General features: G+C 37.4%; 2 protein-coding genes across 2 annotated transcripts; one reads left to right on the forward strand and one right to left on the reverse strand.

The window, feature by feature from the left end:
* Positions 1-936: 936 nt before the first annotated feature.
* Positions 937-14,665, forward strand: nphp3 (nephronophthisis 3). Its single transcript, XM_044105294.1, has 27 exons — positions 937-1,740; positions 2,177-2,302; positions 2,397-2,547; positions 2,650-2,802; positions 3,139-3,272; positions 3,918-4,078; positions 4,553-4,709; positions 5,709-5,783; positions 5,914-6,084; positions 6,195-6,298; positions 6,707-6,821; positions 6,906-7,049; positions 7,149-7,246; positions 7,561-7,663; positions 7,748-7,830; positions 8,209-8,347; positions 8,475-8,639; positions 9,243-9,337; positions 9,432-9,554; positions 9,642-9,831; positions 9,940-10,181; positions 10,314-10,389; positions 11,346-11,473; positions 11,622-11,862; positions 11,970-12,095; positions 12,503-12,618; positions 12,711-14,665. The coding sequence occupies exons 1-27, from the start codon at positions 1,417-1,419 to the stop codon at positions 12,877-12,879; spliced, it is 3,909 nt and encodes a 1,302-aa protein (XP_043961229.1). The 5' UTR covers positions 937-1,416; the 3' UTR covers positions 12,880-14,665.
* A 127-nt stretch (positions 14,666-14,792) lies between these two features.
* uba5 (ubiquitin-like modifier activating enzyme 5) lies at positions 14,793-18,085 on the reverse strand. Its single transcript, XM_044105295.1, has 12 exons — positions 17,756-18,085; positions 17,552-17,597; positions 17,193-17,282; positions 16,984-17,093; positions 16,807-16,893; positions 16,641-16,725; positions 16,456-16,560; positions 16,243-16,370; positions 16,002-16,137; positions 15,524-15,602; positions 15,329-15,435; positions 14,793-15,184 (listed from the first exon to the last, which is right to left on the reverse strand). Exons 1-12 carry the CDS (start codon positions 17,905-17,907, stop codon positions 15,107-15,109), a joined length of 1,203 nt encoding a protein of 400 aa, XP_043961230.1. The 5' UTR covers positions 17,908-18,085; the 3' UTR covers positions 14,793-15,106.
* Between the last annotated feature and the right edge of the window lie 627 nt (positions 18,086-18,712).

Genomic DNA, 18,712 nt, shown 5'->3' on the forward strand with positions numbered 1-18,712 from the left:
TTTTAGAGCCAACTCTAGAAGAAAGGGGAAATCATGAAAATGTCACACCACGTTTTTGTGAAAAATAACATCCTTTTGTGGGGGCTGGTGTTAAATATCTAAACAGATTTTTTTTTATCACTAATTGGCAAAGGGAAGAATTCTACTTCAGAGAAAGTTCTTGGAACAGTTAAAGTAGAAACCACAGAGGAACTAAACTTTTTCTCACTTCCTTTTTCTTATTAATAAATATCTTATAAATATAATACAGCTCATGCAAGAGTAGTTCTGCCTTATTTAAAAATAATATAGTGTGCCTTCCATACAAAGATAATTATGCTCCTTAAACTTTTCACATTTCATATGGCCACAAAGTTTGCTGTGTTCTATTAGGGCCTTCTATAAAAAACCAACATAAAGCAGTGCATAGTTGTGAAGTTGAAAGTTAATGATACATGATCAATATTTTTTTTTAGAAATAAAAATGTGGAAGATTTGGGGTGTGTATGTATTCAACAACCATTAGTCTGACAGACCAAAGTATATATAATTCAGTCCCACTAATAACACTCTGAAGTCACCTAATTAGTTAACAGAGTGCACCTCAGTGAAACGTAGTTTAAATATTGCTAGATTGTGAATGTCCCAAAGGTTTTTTTGAGTATCGGAATAATTGGGGAAAAAAAATTAATGGAGTCCATAAAGACTATCTTTTTCCTTCCATTTCACGTGTAGGCTAAGCACTACATTTAAGCTTGTAACATCACAAAATGCAAAAACATATAACTGTTTTTTTATACAATGTTTCCAAAGAATAACATCCTTCTTGTAATGCATGACAATTAATTCGGTAGGTTCATTGGAATGAATCAAACAAACTACCAGTAGAGAAAAACTCCTTCAAAACTAAAAGTCAAATTTGACCTTGTTTGAATTTTTACGGCTTCCGTACTCTGAGTTTGTTACCAAGGCAGCCAGGAGGAAGCTGTGAAAAAGGGAGCGGACCGTTATGTGCCTGTTTTTTATCCTAGCTTCGCAAGTTTTCTTTTTGACCCGAACTAGCAGTGTATAATATTTCGAGACAAAAATGTTTACTGAAATGGGTTTGTTGCAGTTTTTGCATTTTTAGCATGTGACAACATCAAATAGTTTGTTAAACGGCCACGTTGCCTTATTTAAGTGTTTCTTTTGGCATTTTAGTCGTATAGGACTACATAAATATAGTCCTAGTTGCTGGTGTTTTGTCACATTTTGCTGCTTGTCTCTACTATGTAAACAAGTTTAGTATTGTAACTGTAACATTGTGGTAGGGTAGAATAAATAACCTCATTCTTGTTTCAGTTTCGGTAGATAAAAATGTCCATCCGCGCTCTGTTTTTCACGGCTCCGTAGGAGCTATGTTGATCTGAAAAGCTAATATATTGGATCTTCGACATTATGGGCACCGCATCTTCTTTGGTCAGTCCAGGAGAGGTGATCGAGGATGGATATGGAGGTGAGGGAGGGGAAGCATGTGAGATACCCGTTGAAGTAAAGCCCAAAGCCCGACTCCTTCGCAGCTCTTTCCGCCGTGGACCTCGAGTTATCGGGGCCAGTTTCAAATCTACGGGCTCCGTGGACCTGGAGTACGCTGCAGAGTACGAGAGACTTCGTAAGGAGTATGAAATCTTTCGCGTCAGCAAAAATAACGAGATCACATCCATGCAGAAGAAGGAGGCCAAATTGGACGAGGAGAACAAGAGGTTAAGAGCCGAGCTGCAGGTTAATAAAGAGCTACATATCGAAATCACTCAGTAACATGTAGCTCTGTCAAAAAGTATTTCTCTCCTTACATATTTGTTTTGTTGGTGCTTTTTAATATTTTAAGTTATCAGACACAACCTGAGTAAACTATACACTTTGATTAAAAAAAAATATTAAGGATTAAGCACCCTTCTCCTCTATGAAGAAGTATTTACCCCCCTTCACATAGGACCAGGGTGAATTAAAAACATTTATTTATTTTACCAAATAAAGTGTATTTTGTGTTTAGGAAAGTCTTTGTTCAATATCAACTTAGTTTTTTGATGCTCTGCAATATTTTATGGTGACAAAAAAATGCAATAGAAGAAGAAATCTCTATTGTAGCAAATACATTTTCATGTAACTTTATTCATAGGAAGGCTGGTGTTTAAACTGTTCTGCTGGGGTTTGACAGGGTCTTCAGAAAACCTACCAGAAGATTCTCAGAGAGAAAGAGGCTGCTCTTGAGACAAAGTACCAAGCTATGGAGAGGGCTGCCACATTTGAGCATGATAGGGACAAAGTAAAACGGCAGTTTAAGGTAAGATGCACCAAATATTATTTTTATACATTTGTGGCAGCAGTTTTTAAAAATTTGTACCAGTAATTTAAACTAGGTATTTACTTAAATTTAGATTTTCCGAGAGACAAAAGAGAAAGAGATACAAGATCTGTTGCGTGCAAAGAGGGATCTGGAGGCCAAATTGCAACAGTTGCAGACTCAGGGTATCCACATTTTTAGCCCCAATGACTCTGACTCAGATGATAATCAAACCACTGTTACTGGTGAGATGCAAATATCTACAGACATCAGGTTCAGTTTTGTTCTTTTTTTTTTTTTTTTCCCTAGTTGTGATTAAATCCACATACTCTTCTTGTATTCTACAGCTGTAGGAACTCAGTGTGAATACTGGTCTGGTGGGGTCCTGGGAAGTGAACCTTCTATGGGTAGCATGATGCAGCTGCAACAGACATTCAGAGGACCAGAGTTTGCACACAGTTTAATAGATGTGGAAGGACCCTTTGCAAATGTCAGCAGAGGTAAGGAAATGGTTGCAAAGACATCCTGTAGCGACAGGTAGAGTTAAATTAGTCACTTTGATTGAGTGGACTTTCTTTGTACAAAGGCTCACCTCTTAGTTTTAAAAAAAGACTGGTTCTTTATCTCAATGTGTCTTCTGTTTCCAAACTGTTGTCCCAAACCATCAAATAAAAACAAAATAAATAATAACGTTGGTATATTCCACAATAGTTGCAACTAAATTTTGAGTTTGCTATTCCTTTTAACACCACTGATATATCACAGAGAGTTTGTTTAAAATGGATTAGTTTCTAACATGTAGACTGCATTATTGTCACGTGTTTTTCTTACTTCAGATGACTGGGATGCTGCGGTGGCCAGTCTACTTCAAGTGTCACCTCATGTACCCCAGGCCTTATGGAGTAACACCGTGCGCTGCTACCTAATCTCCACACAAGATACTAAAGCAGAGATGGAGATCTTTGTCAAGGTCAGTTTGATTGAAGTTTAAAGTCAGCATCTGTAAATGTTGTTTTTTAGGGGAATATTTTGAGACTTGTATAATACGTATAACGCACCTTCATAGACATGGCTGTTTGAAAGACTTGGTGTTTAATGACTGGAGAGGATTTAAAGTACATTTAACTATACTAATGTTCATAACTCGGTCAGTCTCGTGTCTTTCTGAAAGAATGAATAGCTTGCTTTCTATCTAATCAAGTTAGTCATAAATCAAACAATATTGCTTCAGTGCTGATTAACTAAATCGTAACAAAGAGTATGAAATGAAAAGGATCGAAGCACTACACAAATGAATTTACAGAGTAATTTTTAAAAGTGAACGTAGAAAATTAATGTTTTAAATAAAATAAGTAAAATAATTATCAGGATCTTATAGGGTCTTCAGAACCCAGAACAAGAGGTTCTGTGACTTTTTTCCAAGTTTAAAATCTAACTTTAAACTGAATGAGAAAATTTAGGAAGAGGTTGTACATGATTAATGTTAACTTGGGACTTTTATTCCAGTGTACTGTTCTCACATGACAAAGTAGTGAAGTGTGTCTAAGCAGTTATTTGAATTGGTAGGCGCTTTCAATAATAATTTTCTTTTAAATGTAATTTGTTTTATTGACAGAAACACTCTGCGGTGTTACGGAGAATGTGTGAGGGTCTGGGCCATTTCTACCTAAACGTTTACTTCCCAGAGGAGAATGCTGCTTCATACGCTATGGTGCGGAGGCAGGAGATCGAGCGGAGTTCAATATGTGTGCTTCTTCTCAAATCCACGGTTACAAGGTATTGACTGCACATCCTGTGCGATTAAAAACTTTTCTGTAGGGTCAAAAACATATTTTTTAAGGAGAACAGCTGAGTTTGAGTTTTGTGAAACTTTATTTCCTCAAAATAAAGTTTTGAGAATTACCTCACTGTGGTTGAGTGAAACCTATTTCTTTGTTCACAGATTTTATTTTTACAGCATATGAAGTCGACTATTCAGGGCAAATAATTGGACAAAATGGGAGTGGTCTAGTCAGCAATTTTCTGCGAATCTGCAATTTTCCAAATTATGTTAATGCAGAGTAATTTTACTCCATGTAAACTCTCTCAGTACTTCGACATTTATCAAATAGAAATCATTTTTGTATTAATAACTTGCCTAAACAGAAAGTGCTTTGTCTGATTTAAGTGTCAGACAAGCAGAAAGTTTAAGTTTTTGTCTTCAGAAATAATGGAACTTTATAATGTTGTGACAAACATTCATTTTTGCAGCTCTATGGTGGAAGATTGTGAGGAGGCTTTTGTTAAAAACCCAGATGGACATCCACTGGTGCTGTACCTCAGGACTGAAGAGGACAGGGGCTTGACTGGACCCATTAGGCAGCTGTTGGAAAGGATTAATGCTGCAGACAAGGCTGCCAAAGTCAAGGTGTGGAACTTATACATTAAGAGATTAGAAGGGAATGGATATATTCCACTATTACCATCTGAAACATTTCTGGGATTATTATTTCAGTTCACTGTAAGCTGTTATAAGTTTTATTGTTACACAAACCATCATGGGTCTGTTAAAACAGGCTGAAATGAAGGGAATGTGTTTACTTTGGCGAAACCAATAAAACACTCCTCTTTCGGCTCATTTAGTTTTCCCATCTATATATATAGAAGTTTTTATATAGAAGTTTTCATGTAGTGGGTTTGTTTTGTCTCACTACTACTTTTTAATCACAGAGCTCCTGCACTATCTGTAAGGAAACATGGGAGCACTTTTATGTCTTTACTTTCTTTTATTCCTTAGTGCATTTCCTGAAATGACAAGATTTTGGACATTTTTTTTGGCATAACAATTACTTTCCCTAACTTGGATTTAGCACATTGCAATTTGTTTATTTTTCCATTTATATTTAGTTTTTGTTTTTGAGTCTCAGAAGAGAATAATTTTTTGAAATGGTCATGTTCTAACAAGATTTTAAACAGAGTTTGAGATTCAAAGCGCTGAACCCTGTATTTTGTGTTTTCATAAACATAACAAAGGTGTCATAAACCTTAAAGTTTTTTTTTTTATTATTATACCAAAATTTAAAAACAAGAAAACCATATTCACCATTGTGCTGTTTCATAATTTGCTGAAGTTGTGGTCAATGTTTTGCACTCCTGTGCAATCTAGAAATTTTGTTCTGGGAAAGGTATAATATTTTTAAAATGAAAACTTTGTATAAACCTTACATTTAGGCTTGTAATAGTCTGTAATATCTGACATAGTATTATTAATAATTTTTGCTTTGACCTTATTGTTGTTCACCAAGAGTTGTTACAAATATTACTACATGTTTATCGTTCAGTGTTTATTATAATGTTTATCATCTAACCATTACTAAATATAGAACAAAATTCAGATTCATAGTCTTTCATTTTAAATATTCCTCAGGTGGTGGATCACAGCAGCTCTGCAGAAGAAGGGGCCAGCCTGATTTATGCTCAGCTAGAGAAAGTCATCAAACAGGTGTACCATTATTTAAATACATTGGTTTGTTTTGTTTCATCTCCTTAAGGAAGGTGTATACAGAAATAATTGTTTGACTGGCTGTACTCTCCATGATTTTTAAACACTGAATTTTATCCTCCTCGTATAGGAATTGTTGGGTTTTGAAGTCGGAGATGATGACTCTAAAGGTGCTGCCATAGACGAGAGCCGTGAGGAAGACCTGGGAGACGTGCTTTGGGATCTGCATGACGAACAGGAGCAGATCGAGTCCTACCAACAGGCTTGCAGCAGCACCACCTCCCAATTAGGTTTTCAAAAGGTACAACATGCATGCATATTCTGTTCTAATCTCTATCATTGCCTTCGAAATGCCTTACTTTCTATTCATTAATATCTGTTGCTCTGTGCTGCGTGCGCTCCCCTTCTCAGTATATAGATCGTTTAAACGACATGATAGCAGCCCCGCCCCCCACCCCTCCTCTGCTGGTGTCTGGGGGTCCAGGCTCAGGAAAGTCTCTCTTGCTTTCCAAATGGTGAGATGAATTTTACACAAAAAATACATTTATCAGTTATATTGGCTAAGATCTGTTTAAACTTTAAACCAACTTAAAGATCCATTCATTCAGTTTGGCTCTTGAATGTAGTTTATTTTTGGTATTTATTTGTGTTTTATTACTTAAGAATTTTAACAAATATAGTCTTATTTTTTTATTGTATTGTGTGTTTAATTAGTTTAATTGTCAGTGTGTTTCTGCCAATCTTTTTGTAACTCTACTGTTTACACTGCTTTATATGAAAAGTATTTTTCAAATAAAGTTTGATTGATTGTTTGATTGAGACGTTGATGCAGGATATAATCAATGTGATGGATCATTATAAAGGATATTCTTTTTAGTTTTGGGTAGTTCTCCTGTTGGATTTGAATTGTTTTATTTCTGCAGGATTGAGCTGCAGCAGAAGCAATCCCCCAACACTTTGTTCCTTTATCATTTTGTCGGCCGACCACTTTCCATAAGCTCTGAGCCAGTTCTCATTATCAAACGCCTCACAGTGAAGGTAAACAGTGACATGCTTCAACCAAAAACATGTTTTACTTGACAAATAGGAGAATCCATTTACTGTTAATATTTTGCCAATTAGTTGCTGCAGCACTTTTGGTCCATTTCTGGTTTATCCATGGATCCCAGTAAGATTTTGGAAGAGTTTCCTCGCTGGCTGGAGAGACTATCTGCACGGCACCAAGGAAACATCATCATTATCATTGACTCAGTCGACCAAATAAAGGTATAGCCCTTCTCTAATTTAAACCCAACACTGAACATATTTTATCCCAGCCTGTACTGTTTAACTCCATATTTCAGGAATAATTTTTGCCCATTTCAGCAAGCAGAAAGACACATGAAGTGGCTGATTGACCCTCTTCCTGTAAATGTCAGAGTGGTTGTGTCTGTCAATGTAGAGACGTGTCCTCAGGCGTGGAGGTAATAACTCTGACTGCAACACTTTGAATTTATAAGTGTGATCCATGTAGGTTTAAAACTGAACTTACAGGGCCAGATGTATACATACCCTCCCATAAATATGTTTGGGTAAATATCCCTGATTGAGTTGCAGAGAAACTGCATGCTTTTTCTGTAGCCATCAACAAGGTTCTAGCAACATTCAGGCTGGATAATTGACCACTCTTCTTATAAGAAATAATAAAGAATGTTTATGTTGGTGAGAATTTGCTAGCATTTCTAAATTTGCACTTTTTGGTTGCATCTGTAAAAAAAAGAATACTTTTTCTCTTTAGGTTGTGGCCCACACTTCACTTGGACCCACTTAGTGCCAGAGAAGTCAAGAGTGTAGTCAGTGCAGAGTGTCAAACCATGGATTTCAGGCTCACCAAGGATCAGGTCAGACTGCTTGTTTGAAGTATTTGAGATAGAAAACAAATGTTTGTTTTTGTATAACTTATTCATTTTGTAATTTTGTTGTAGGAGAAAAAGCTGGAAAGGCACTGCCGCTCTGCATCGACATGCAACGCATTATATGTCACACTGTTGGCCAGGATGATCACCAGGTCTGTTGTGTCAACATTTTGGTTCTTTATGTGTAGAAAAATAGGAAAGTGAAGAAAATTGTAGATGTTTGGTTTTAGATTGATTAGATCATGATTGACCTTAGGTTCTTTGATCCTAGTGGGGTTATATTTTGACAGTTACAGACAATTCCCTTCAAATCCTATTTCATTTTTCAAAAACCTCTTGTGAACCAGACTGTAATGCTTAAAACATATTAGAATTTAAAATGACCTACTTTTAGTATTTGTGTATAAGTGTGTTTTGTCTGACTTGCTGGGAAAACATTTTTAACATTTTCGTAGACTATGTTTCTTCTCTGACAATTTTCTGTTACATAAAATTTTCTAAGGATAATTCCTCATATTTTGGATTCATAGTTTTCAGTCTGGCTGGTCTTTGGAGAAGAGCTTGGAACAGTGTCTGCAGTGTCAGGACACCTTATCTCTGTACCACCTGGCGCTTAAAATGATGTTAAAGTTCCTCAACACAGACAGAGAGAGACACATAATGAAAGAGGTAAAACAAAGTCATTTCTGGACTTTGGTGTTATTGCATCACTAGATAAACAAATACTCACATTAGACTGCATACTTTTTGATGCTCTGCAGAAGAATTTGCATATTGTATTTTTTTTCTCTCCTAGATGCTGTGCCTTGTATTTTCCAGCCACAACGGAGTGAGTGAGTCAGAGGCATTAGATCTTTTCCCAGAGCTAGAGTGGGCCGCCCTGTCTTCCCTGCTCTACCACCTGAACAGACTCTGCATTGTGACCCTCCGCTGTGGACTCATCAGGTTTCAACACCTGCAGGTAAACAGGCTCACTGGCAAGAACTCACAGAGACAGAAAATGAAAAATATATACATGTGCAATATATTCAAGTGCTGTGATTAAAGAGCAGCTAAATGATAATACTCTTGTTTGTCAGATAAGTGTCCATTTTCTGGCTGGAACCTCAGCATAATTTGGATCCATCCAGCTTGCAGCCAGTTCCATGTCTTTGTAGTGGCATCATCTATTTCTGCTTAAAATTATTCTTCCAGTAGCATAGAGGCCAGATTTCTCTATAAACACTGCCTCTGAAACCAGATATTTCCATGCAGAGGGAGGCAAATCATATTTGATTCACTTCATCATCATGAAGTAGACATGTTGACACCTGCTGACCCATTGTGGTACTGATTTTTTTAGAGTTTAATGACAGTCTAATTTCTAATGTGCTTTTATACATGGTTGTCCAAAACCACTCTGTGATGTGGACTGTTTAACTTTTAAGATTTCAGTCAATCTATATATGTAACATTATTGTGTTAATAGATTTAATGTAATTTGTACGTTTCTAAAATAGATGTCATTCTAATATTTGTGAGTGAAAGAGTTGTGTTTTTTTATTATTATCTGTCTGCCTTTCAGGCTTGTGAAGCTGTGAGGCTGGAGTTCCTAGGTGGAGGAAGTGGTTGTGTTTCTTACAGAGAGAAACTAATCCATTACTTCAACCAGCAGCTCAGGTTGTGCAGAATATTCATCCATCCCACTAACATTGCGTCCTTCTAACCTATGCTTCATTTGGTGAAACTCAAATCATTGTTTGCAAATTTGTAGCCAGGACTGCGTCACATGGCGAGTTGCAGATGAGCTTCCCTGGCTATTCCAGCAGCAGGAGGACAAAACCAAACTTCAGCTCAGTCTTTTGAACCTCTTTGTTTCCCAAAACCTTTACAAGAGGTAAATATTTGTGTTGACTGAAAACGTGTAGAGTTATGAGACAATAATCCTCATTCTAAGGTATTGCCTCTTGCTTTTCTTCCGCAGGGGTCATTTCTCTGAGTTGCTGGCTTATTGGCAGTATGTGGGCAAAGACAAAAGCTCCATGGCAACTGAGTACTTTGACTCCCTAAAACGTTACGAGAAGAGCTGTGAAAGTGAGGACAGTATGACAAAGCTTGCAAACCTTTACGAAACTTTAGGTCGGTTTCTCAAAGACCTGGGCCTGCCAAGTCAGGTAGATCTTGTTTGTTTTGGTCATACTTAGAAAAATATAAACAGTTCTGTCTGGCTGACGTAGATGTTTTTTTTTTTTTGTTTGTTTTTTTGGGGTGGGGGGTTGTAGGCTGTTGCTCCTTTGCAAAGGTCTCTTGAAATCAGAGAGACAGCCCTGGACCCCGACCATCCCAGTGTTGCACGCTCTCTGCACCAACTGGCTGGAGTTTATGTGCAGTGGAAAAAGTATGGAAATGCTGAACAGCTGTATAAGCAAGCACTTGAAATAAGTGAGAACGCCTACGGCGCTGAGCATGTTGCTGTGGCACAGGAGCTGGAGTCACTCGCCATGCTCTATCAGAAGCAAAACAGGTAAATGTAACTTTTGTGTGCTCTCAAACTAATATGATCATATAGGATTATTTCTATGAAGACTATTCAGCTTTTCATTACATAATCTAATTTACATTCAAGACTGATTATTTCTTGCACTTTAACCATCAGGTATGAACAAGCTGAGAAACTCAGGAAGAGGTCAGTAAGAATTCGGCAAAAGACAGCGCGACAAAAAGGTCAGATGGTGAGGGAATTCTACAGATACTAACATATGAGCAATTGCAAAAGCACTTGTGTTCCCTCAACTTTAACAGATTTTATTGGGCTTTTGTGTGATAGACCAACAAATAATGAGGAATTGTGTAGTGGAAGGAAACTGATACATGTTTTTAAAAATGTTTTCCATATAAGTCAAAAGGTCTGACTTGTATTTAAATATAGATCCATTTACTCTAACGTACTTAAATAAAATCCACAACAATCATCAAAACTAATTTAATTAGTAAGTGATTCATAATTGTTAAGTGGAAGGAAAACTATACTTGGTTTTCTAAGTATAGTTTTTTTTTATTTGTGCCAACAAATAAAAACGATTCTGCTGTGGAATAGTACTCAACCCTTCACTGTAATCCCCATAAATGAGCCCAGTTGAGCTTATTGCTTTCAGAGGTCATGTAATTAGTTAACAGAGTCCACCTGGGTGCATTTTAATATCAGTAAATCTATCTGTTGTGTTAATGTATCAGAGGGTTATTCGAAAACAATAGAGAGAGAACAGAATCATAAAGACCAAGGAGCGCAGCAAAGAGTTCTGGGATAAAGTTGTGGAGAAGGATTGGTTTCAAAACAATGTTCCAACTTTCAACATCTTCCAGTGCACTGATTTTAAAAGCTTGTGTTGCCTTTATCTAACAGTAATTTGATAGGAAAGAAGGAAGATGCAGCAGATGTTCCAAGATGGACGAACTCAATGCAGCCTGAGGGACGACTGTAGCCCTACCAACTCATTTTCCTTAAACCTCACTATTTCACACTACTTTAAGTTGGGCTATCACATACAATTCCAATATAACACTTTGATATCTATTGCTATTAAAAAAATGATCCCTTATGTAGTCCACTACGCAAGTAAATTAGTATCATTCTGACTTAATTGAACATCTTAAACCTACTGGATTCATTTCTTTTATCCTGTATCAGTATGGATTCACTTTGTTGAGACGTAGAGCCCTCCAGCTGGAAGAGCTGACCCTGGGGAAAGACTCTGCAGACTGTGCCAAGACGCTCAATGAGCTGGGTGTCCTCTACTACCTCCAAAACAACCTGGAGTAAGACCCACATCAGTTCACCTTCAGGACTCTATAATAAATACCCAGCATGAAGTTCTAGCCTGAAGCAGCAATATTTGCCAGTATCTTTTTTTTTTTTTTTGTTTACCTATATTCATAAAATTCTTCTTCATTTACCTCTCATCAGTGCTGCCAAGGTGTTCCTGACTCGTTCTCTGGAGATGCGTCAATGTGTCCTCGGTCCAGATCACCCAGACTGCGCGCAGTCTCTCAACAACCTGGCCGCACTGCACACAGAACGGAGGGAGTATGAAACAGCCGAGGACATGTACGAGAAGGCGCTGGAGATCCGCAGGAAGGCCCTGTCACCGGACCACCCCTCTCTGGCGTACACCGTCAAGCACCTGGCTATACTCTATAAACGAAGAGTGAGACATAATCAACACCAAATGTTCACATACTTTTTCTTGTGAACCTCAAAATGTTTTATTTTTGTTTTTGGTATTTAATATTTGGTTTGATGTGTCCTATAAAGGGCAAGCTGGAGAAGGCCGTTCCACTCTATGAGCTTTCTCTGGAAATCAGGGAAAAAAGTTTCGGTCCCAAACACCCAAGTGTGGCCACAGCACTGGTGAACCTCGCTGTTCTCTACTGCCAACTGGTGAGACTCATCATCTAATGCTCTTCCTTGATTTACTGTGCTTTGTTAAAAATATTCATGCACAATACATTAAAAACATCACTACAAACATCAGTGTAATTAAAACGTTTGATCAGCAAATGAACGGTCTATTTCAGTTTAATTGCTGTTTGCAATAAAATGCTTACTCAATTTTTTTTTTTAATTCTCACTTCCAATTCTTTTTACACTTTAAAGCTATTATTAGAACCTTCTTAAGATTCAACAGTGCAAAATATAAATTCTTGTAATTTTTCAACTAAGCTTAAAATTTTGATCAGGAGTGTATATTGACAGCTGTGCGCATTTGTTATTTTTGTAGTTTCAACTGTTATTATTTTTAGGTTTTATGGCACAAAGCTACATGCAGGTTTCTTTTATTGTCACAGAAGAAGCACGGTGAGGCCTTGCCACTTTATGAGCGAGCACTGAAAGTCTACGAAGATAGTTTGGGTCGGTCACATCCACGGGTTGGAGAAACCCTGAAGAACCTCGCTGTTCTAAGGTACAAAAAATACAATTATTTATCCTTTTTTTTATTTGCATTACTTACATTTCTTCTTACTTCTTTTGTTTTTATCTTGTCTTCTAATGCAGTTATGAGGAAGGTGACTTTGAGAGGGCTGCAGAACTTTACAAGCGTGCGATGGAGATTAAAGAAGCAGAGCCGTCGTTGGTGTGTGGCAACGCTCTGTCACATCATTCCTCCAGCGGAGACACTTTTAGTCTGAAGACGCCTGCTCCTCAACCACACGCTGCGAGGTGACTCTGTTTACTGCTATCACTGCAGGATGATTTGCTATAGAACAGCTAAAACTGAAAATCTTTATCAAAAAGGGAATTATTCACTGTGATAGATACTTTATGAAGGCACAAGCAGAATGCTTTGTGTAGGAAGACGCATAGCACAGAACAATAATGTGTTCAAAAACGGTACGCTGAAGGATTTATTTTCCAAACAAACTTCTGATAAATTCAGGATAAAGGTACAGGCAGTATATTGTTTGGCTTTTTTCACATTTGCTTTGTGCACATTTAATCCAAAGCAGGATGAGCATCTATGAACAGCTGTGAACGGCCTAAATGTTCACTTTTCCAGGAGACTGCTGGTGCATTTGAGATAATTTTTCTCTGCTCTAACTTTATTCCACTTTATTCACTTTTAATCTGGGAAAGTTTTCTCTGAATATTTTGTATCACAACAACACTAATATAAAAGAAAACTATTCTCATTTGTGTCGTAATGTTTGTGAAACCCTCAGAAACCTTTAAATAAGTATTTTCAGAAATTTTGTATTTAAAGTTTACCTCAGCAGACATCACTATTTTTGCCTTAAAGTACCCTTAAAATGTGCCAGTTAATACTCTGATGGATTTCCATTATTAATTTTCATGCAGTTGTAGTTTTTACTATAGGAAAGAGAAAACAACACTAACATCCAAGTAAAATGGGATCTTTTTCTCATGTTAAACTCACTGCCCTCTAATAATCTGGATCATGAGATCTCAAACACTTATATTGTCATGTTTACATATTTCAAAGCTGTCATTTTTTTGTCCAGGCTGTATTTTTATAGTGATAATTATTTAAATATTGTAAATTATGTTAAAGCACTTGCAATGTCTACCTACCCTTGGAACAAGCAAGCACGGTTCAAAACAAGATTTTAATATGTGTAAGAAATGTTCTCATGCCAACATCATGATTTTTATGCAGACAAAGAAACTGATAAACGGTTAGATTTAATGAAAATAAAAATACATACTTAAAAAAACATGTTTGTGCCTCTTACATATCTCACTCAAAATTATGTACATTCAAAGGTTTGTTTTCTCTAAAATATTTATTTTCTATTTCATATTTTCATGTTAAGTGGATCTCAAAAGTGTTCATACCCGAATTAAAATATCAGGTTTATGTGACAAAAAAGTGGGACCATGATTATTTTAATAATTCTTCTATGTTCAAGAGGAAGTTACATAGGTTGTGCATAATTCAACTGAAAAACAAACAAATCTGTTAGGAAACAAAAGAAGAGTACAGCAACCTGGTTTTATAAGCATGCTTTAGCTTTACCGCTCCCTCTTACAAAGATTTTCTAAATTCAGATTCTCGTTTTCACAACTTTTATGTGATCCCACAATTTTTTCTGTTTCGGGTTTAGTTTCTGAAACAGAAACTAACTGTTTCGGAAAACAGTTTCAACTTCAGGTTAAGCTGCTCCTCTTCCCCAGTTCCTTTATGAAACCATTTTTGTTGATTCAAATTTAGGAATTTACTGGCAACAATATTGAAAAATTATATTAATCTTTACTTTTTGAAGACACCTAAAGGTTGCTCAAAATGGTACAAACCAGAAATATAGAACAGATTCAAATGAGCAAATCTTACTGGGACAGCTGAACTTCTTTTTGGGTCAGCCAGACTCACTTTGATGGTACTTTGACCCAAGATTATTTTAATGTTGAACTTGAAACCAAAATATGTAATTTTACAATGGAGTTGTTTAGGACATCTGTTACACTAAACATGAAAAAGTTTTAAAATCATTTATCAAGTTTGTGTTCTCTACATCAAAAATATCTGACAATTTAACTTGGGTATGTACAGCTTCTATATCCACTCTGGTCATAGATATATAAATCTACTGAAAAATGAATCAACAAACATTTTAGAGATTAGATTGAATTTAATAAATACTTTATTGAGACTGTTCAGTAAGTAGCAGAAAGACATGATTGAAAAGTTTAAGGATTCAAAGTAAAATTGTAATAAACAGATTAAAGAGCAATTGCTTTTTAATTTGGGGTGTTAGACATTTTGTGATATTTTGTGTCCATGCAACCAGTATCATGCACTGTATATCTTTCACCTTCAGTTTATTTTCTTACATTTGGACTTTGGGATGAGAATGTTAAAAAAAATATGACTACAGACTAAAAAAAAAAGAAAAACTTAAATGTGCTGCAGAAAAGAGTCTTCAGATCACTGTCTACAACTTTCTCATCTGAGCCATTAAATCTTCCAAGCTCACTTCAGTCTCCTCCACGGTGTCTCCACTGACCTTTTCCTGGTACAAACACAACACGACATGATTGCCAAAATTATTCACAGGTAAATGCAAAGGCTGGAACATACAGAAATTGTCTTTATTTTCCACCATTAAAGAAATTAACCAGTTCCTGTAGTCGGTGGAAAGTTAAAGGTAACTCACCCCAGCTGGAATGGTGTACGCCACAGTGATGCCCTCTGGCAGGTCAGGTACAGCCCCCGAAGCAGCCTGTAACTCGGCATCGGTCACTTCAGTCACCAGTTCAATACCTGCACAACCAAGATGGGTGTGTTTATTGTAGCTTAGAAAGAGCAAGGACAGCAACTAAAACTAGAAGAAACCAGAGCTTCTGCTGACCCCATTCGTTGTCTTCGTGTATGATCTCTTCCTCTTCCTGCTGAACAGCTTCCACCTTGGGCCGCTCTGCTTCTTTCTTCTAAAGACAAAACATCACACAGGCAGAAAACTGTAAACTTTTCCGACTAGTAAAGCAACTAGCAGAAGAATTCATATCCCCACATTTTCTTCAGCTGCAATCGTAGAATTTAAAGTAGTTTATCAGGATTTTAGACGATAGAACAACACAATATAGTGTACAAATGTGAGGTAGCAGAGTTGATGCTTTTCAAAAAAAAATCATCACCACAGCACAATGCAACAATTATGTACCATTTTGTGTTGGTTTATTATATATCCCCCCAAAAAACGATGTTAAATTGAGTTGCTGCAAAATGAGAAAATGCGGAAAGGCTCCAGGCGGTGTGAATATTAATATAAGACGCCAGTAAAAGCGCCAAGCAGAAGTTCTTGAGAATCTTGAGCCAGGTGTGCTAACCTTGAATTCCTCTTGTTGCCGCCTGCAGTGGCGGTCATTGCACTGTGGGTTGGCCTTCATGGCCATGGTCGGAAAAAAGTCCTGCATGGCGTTGTATCCGAGATAATAGCTGACAGTGCCAAACTTCAGGAGATATCTGAAGAACAAAACATTAAATTCACATTTCTCCTTAAAGTCTGCAAAGTTTTGTATTTGTAAAACCACTATAGGTATCATGCCAGACAGAAAGTTGACCACGTACTTGAGGACATTTTGCACCAGAAGGCCTGCAATCACACCCATAGTTGTTGGCAAGCTGGCGGCACATACACCCTCCCGCTTTAGGGTTTTCTCATCGATGTTGGCAGCTACCACCAATGGAGGGGCACACTAAGCGGATAAAGTCCACATAATCTTGGTGAAAAGAACAATATTAATGACAAACAAGCTTTTGCTCTTGCCCCTGCCTACGTACAGCGAAGCAAGCCGTCTCTCCAGGAATTATGAGCTGGATGTGTCCTGACACGGCGTTTTCACTCACGCCGGACTCCATCCAGATCTGACTCAGCTCGTTACAGGCCTGAAATAAAAACACAGAGATGTTACAATGTGAACGGATCATCCTGACGGCCCTCTTTCTTCTCACAGTGAGGTGCTTACTGTATTGATGGCCATCCTGGCCTCAAAGTTATCCACACAGCTCAGAACCAAATCCACTGGTTTTCCTTCTTCTAACCCTCCATGACTTAAAAAAAAAAAAAAAAAAAAGATTTATTTTTACAAACAAGCCTTCATATGTACTAATCTGTCAAGTAGGGAGACCAACCTGATCCGATCCAGGAAATGTGTGAAATTGTCCAGTGTTGTGATGTTGTAGTTATGGGTTTCAAATGCCACATCTGGATTAATATTTCTGTTGCGGGGGAAATAATGACTGATAAAGGTAGGAGAAACAGGGAAGCTGTGGATGGGGGACGGTTTCCCTCTGCTGACAAGATGTTACCTGAGTGTGTGTTCTGCTGCCTCCACCTTACTCAGCCCTGCTTGGTGAGGCTGGAAGAACAGTCTGTTCATGTTGGCCAGCTCTACTTTGTCATAGTCAAAGAGCAGCAGCTGCAAGGCCAATAATGAAACAGTATGAAGGCATTGAACATGTGGCAAGAAAATGGAGACGGATCCAGCACAAAGGTAATAACGGGAAGGTTTTATTACCTTACCAATGCCACATCTAGTGAGCATTTCAGCTGTCACGCTGCCGACGCCTCCGACACCAACTACAGCTACTGAAAATGTCCGGATTTTCTGTCAACAGAATCCCAAATAGTTGTTCAACAATCCAACTGGCAGAAAGTAAAGTAAAAAAAAAAATCCAGTTCAGTCACAATATGCAAGCATGCACGATAATACATCATTAATGATAATCCTACAGATATGTAATGCAAAAGCATGTGTGGACATATGGACATCAGTTCTGTTTCTTTGTTTTCTTCATGTTTATCTTTAGCAAAAACATGTATGAAAGGGAAGATGATCAGCCAAATATAGAGAACATTTTCTATGAAATGTCCTACCTCATAATCATCCACGATGCCCATTCTTTTTAGAGCCATAAGGCGGCTGAAACAGAAATACAACAGAGATTAGTTTGTGGTCTGGGATTCCATTCAAGGAGGTGGTGAGTCACAAGGCGTCGCCTCTCGTTACTTTTTACTCTTTCACAAATATAAGTAAAGCTATGAAGAAAAAAAACTGTCAAACTTCAATGGAAAAGTCACCTGTACGGGTTGGAATCCACTACCTCGGCGCTCATCTTGTCAATTTTGGGTCTATTGTGAGCATCCTCCGCGGCACACTGTCTCTGCTTACATTTTATCAGTTCATTTTCCAGCTCCCTCACCCGCAGCTTCAGCTCCTCCACTGTCGCCATCGATCCTGCCCAAGAACGGCACTACAGTGTGGGTTTATGAGGCAAAGCAGAGGGAATGAAAACACCGCTTAAAACCCAAATCAGAGCAGAGAAGTACACGTCTTCTTTTCTTGAATCAGCTGTCAGTACATGTGCGTCTTTGAACAGTGTCCGTGTAGAAAGTGACTACACGGACCTTCAACTGTTCCGACATCCATGGAGATTTTCGACGAATTATCCTAAGTATTATTAAAATATTGCTTGTACAAGTTAGTATATTATTTACATTATTATAAGCTATATTTGAGAAAATTAGGTCGATTAGATTTCTTTCAGGAAAGAAAAAAATGGCATCACTGAAGTTGGCGTCTGATTACTAGTTTCCGCTCCCCGCCCCCACATGTGTGTAAAGGGGTATTTCACAGTTTTTAATAAGAACATTTGGTATCGATTTTTTTTATTTTTGTATTTTGAACACTTTAGACATCTGAATACTTACATTAGTAAAACCTGGACTGCATTTTTCCATAATAAAAACATCTATGAAGAAGGAAAACAAAACATATTGCTCTTAAGCAATTTTCAAGGGGACCCTGCTTTATAATCTTATTGGACGACTTTCTGCAATACAGGAATATAAAAAGAATGTAAACATATAATTTGTAAAAACTCTCTATTTGAAAACACTAAAGAAATTTTTCAGTGCTATTGTTCCAGCTATTCCAGATGGGTTTGATCATAAAAACTGCAACCAAAAAAGCAAAACTTGAAAGAAATATTATTCACTACTTAGATCTTCATTTAAGACTATGGCACTAATATTGCC

Source organism: Gambusia affinis, linkage group LG21 (genome assembly GCF_019740435.1).
Source record: "Gambusia affinis linkage group LG21, SWU_Gaff_1.0, whole genome shotgun sequence".
Lineage (NCBI taxonomy): Eukaryota > Metazoa > Chordata > Actinopteri > Cyprinodontiformes > Poeciliidae > Gambusia > Gambusia affinis.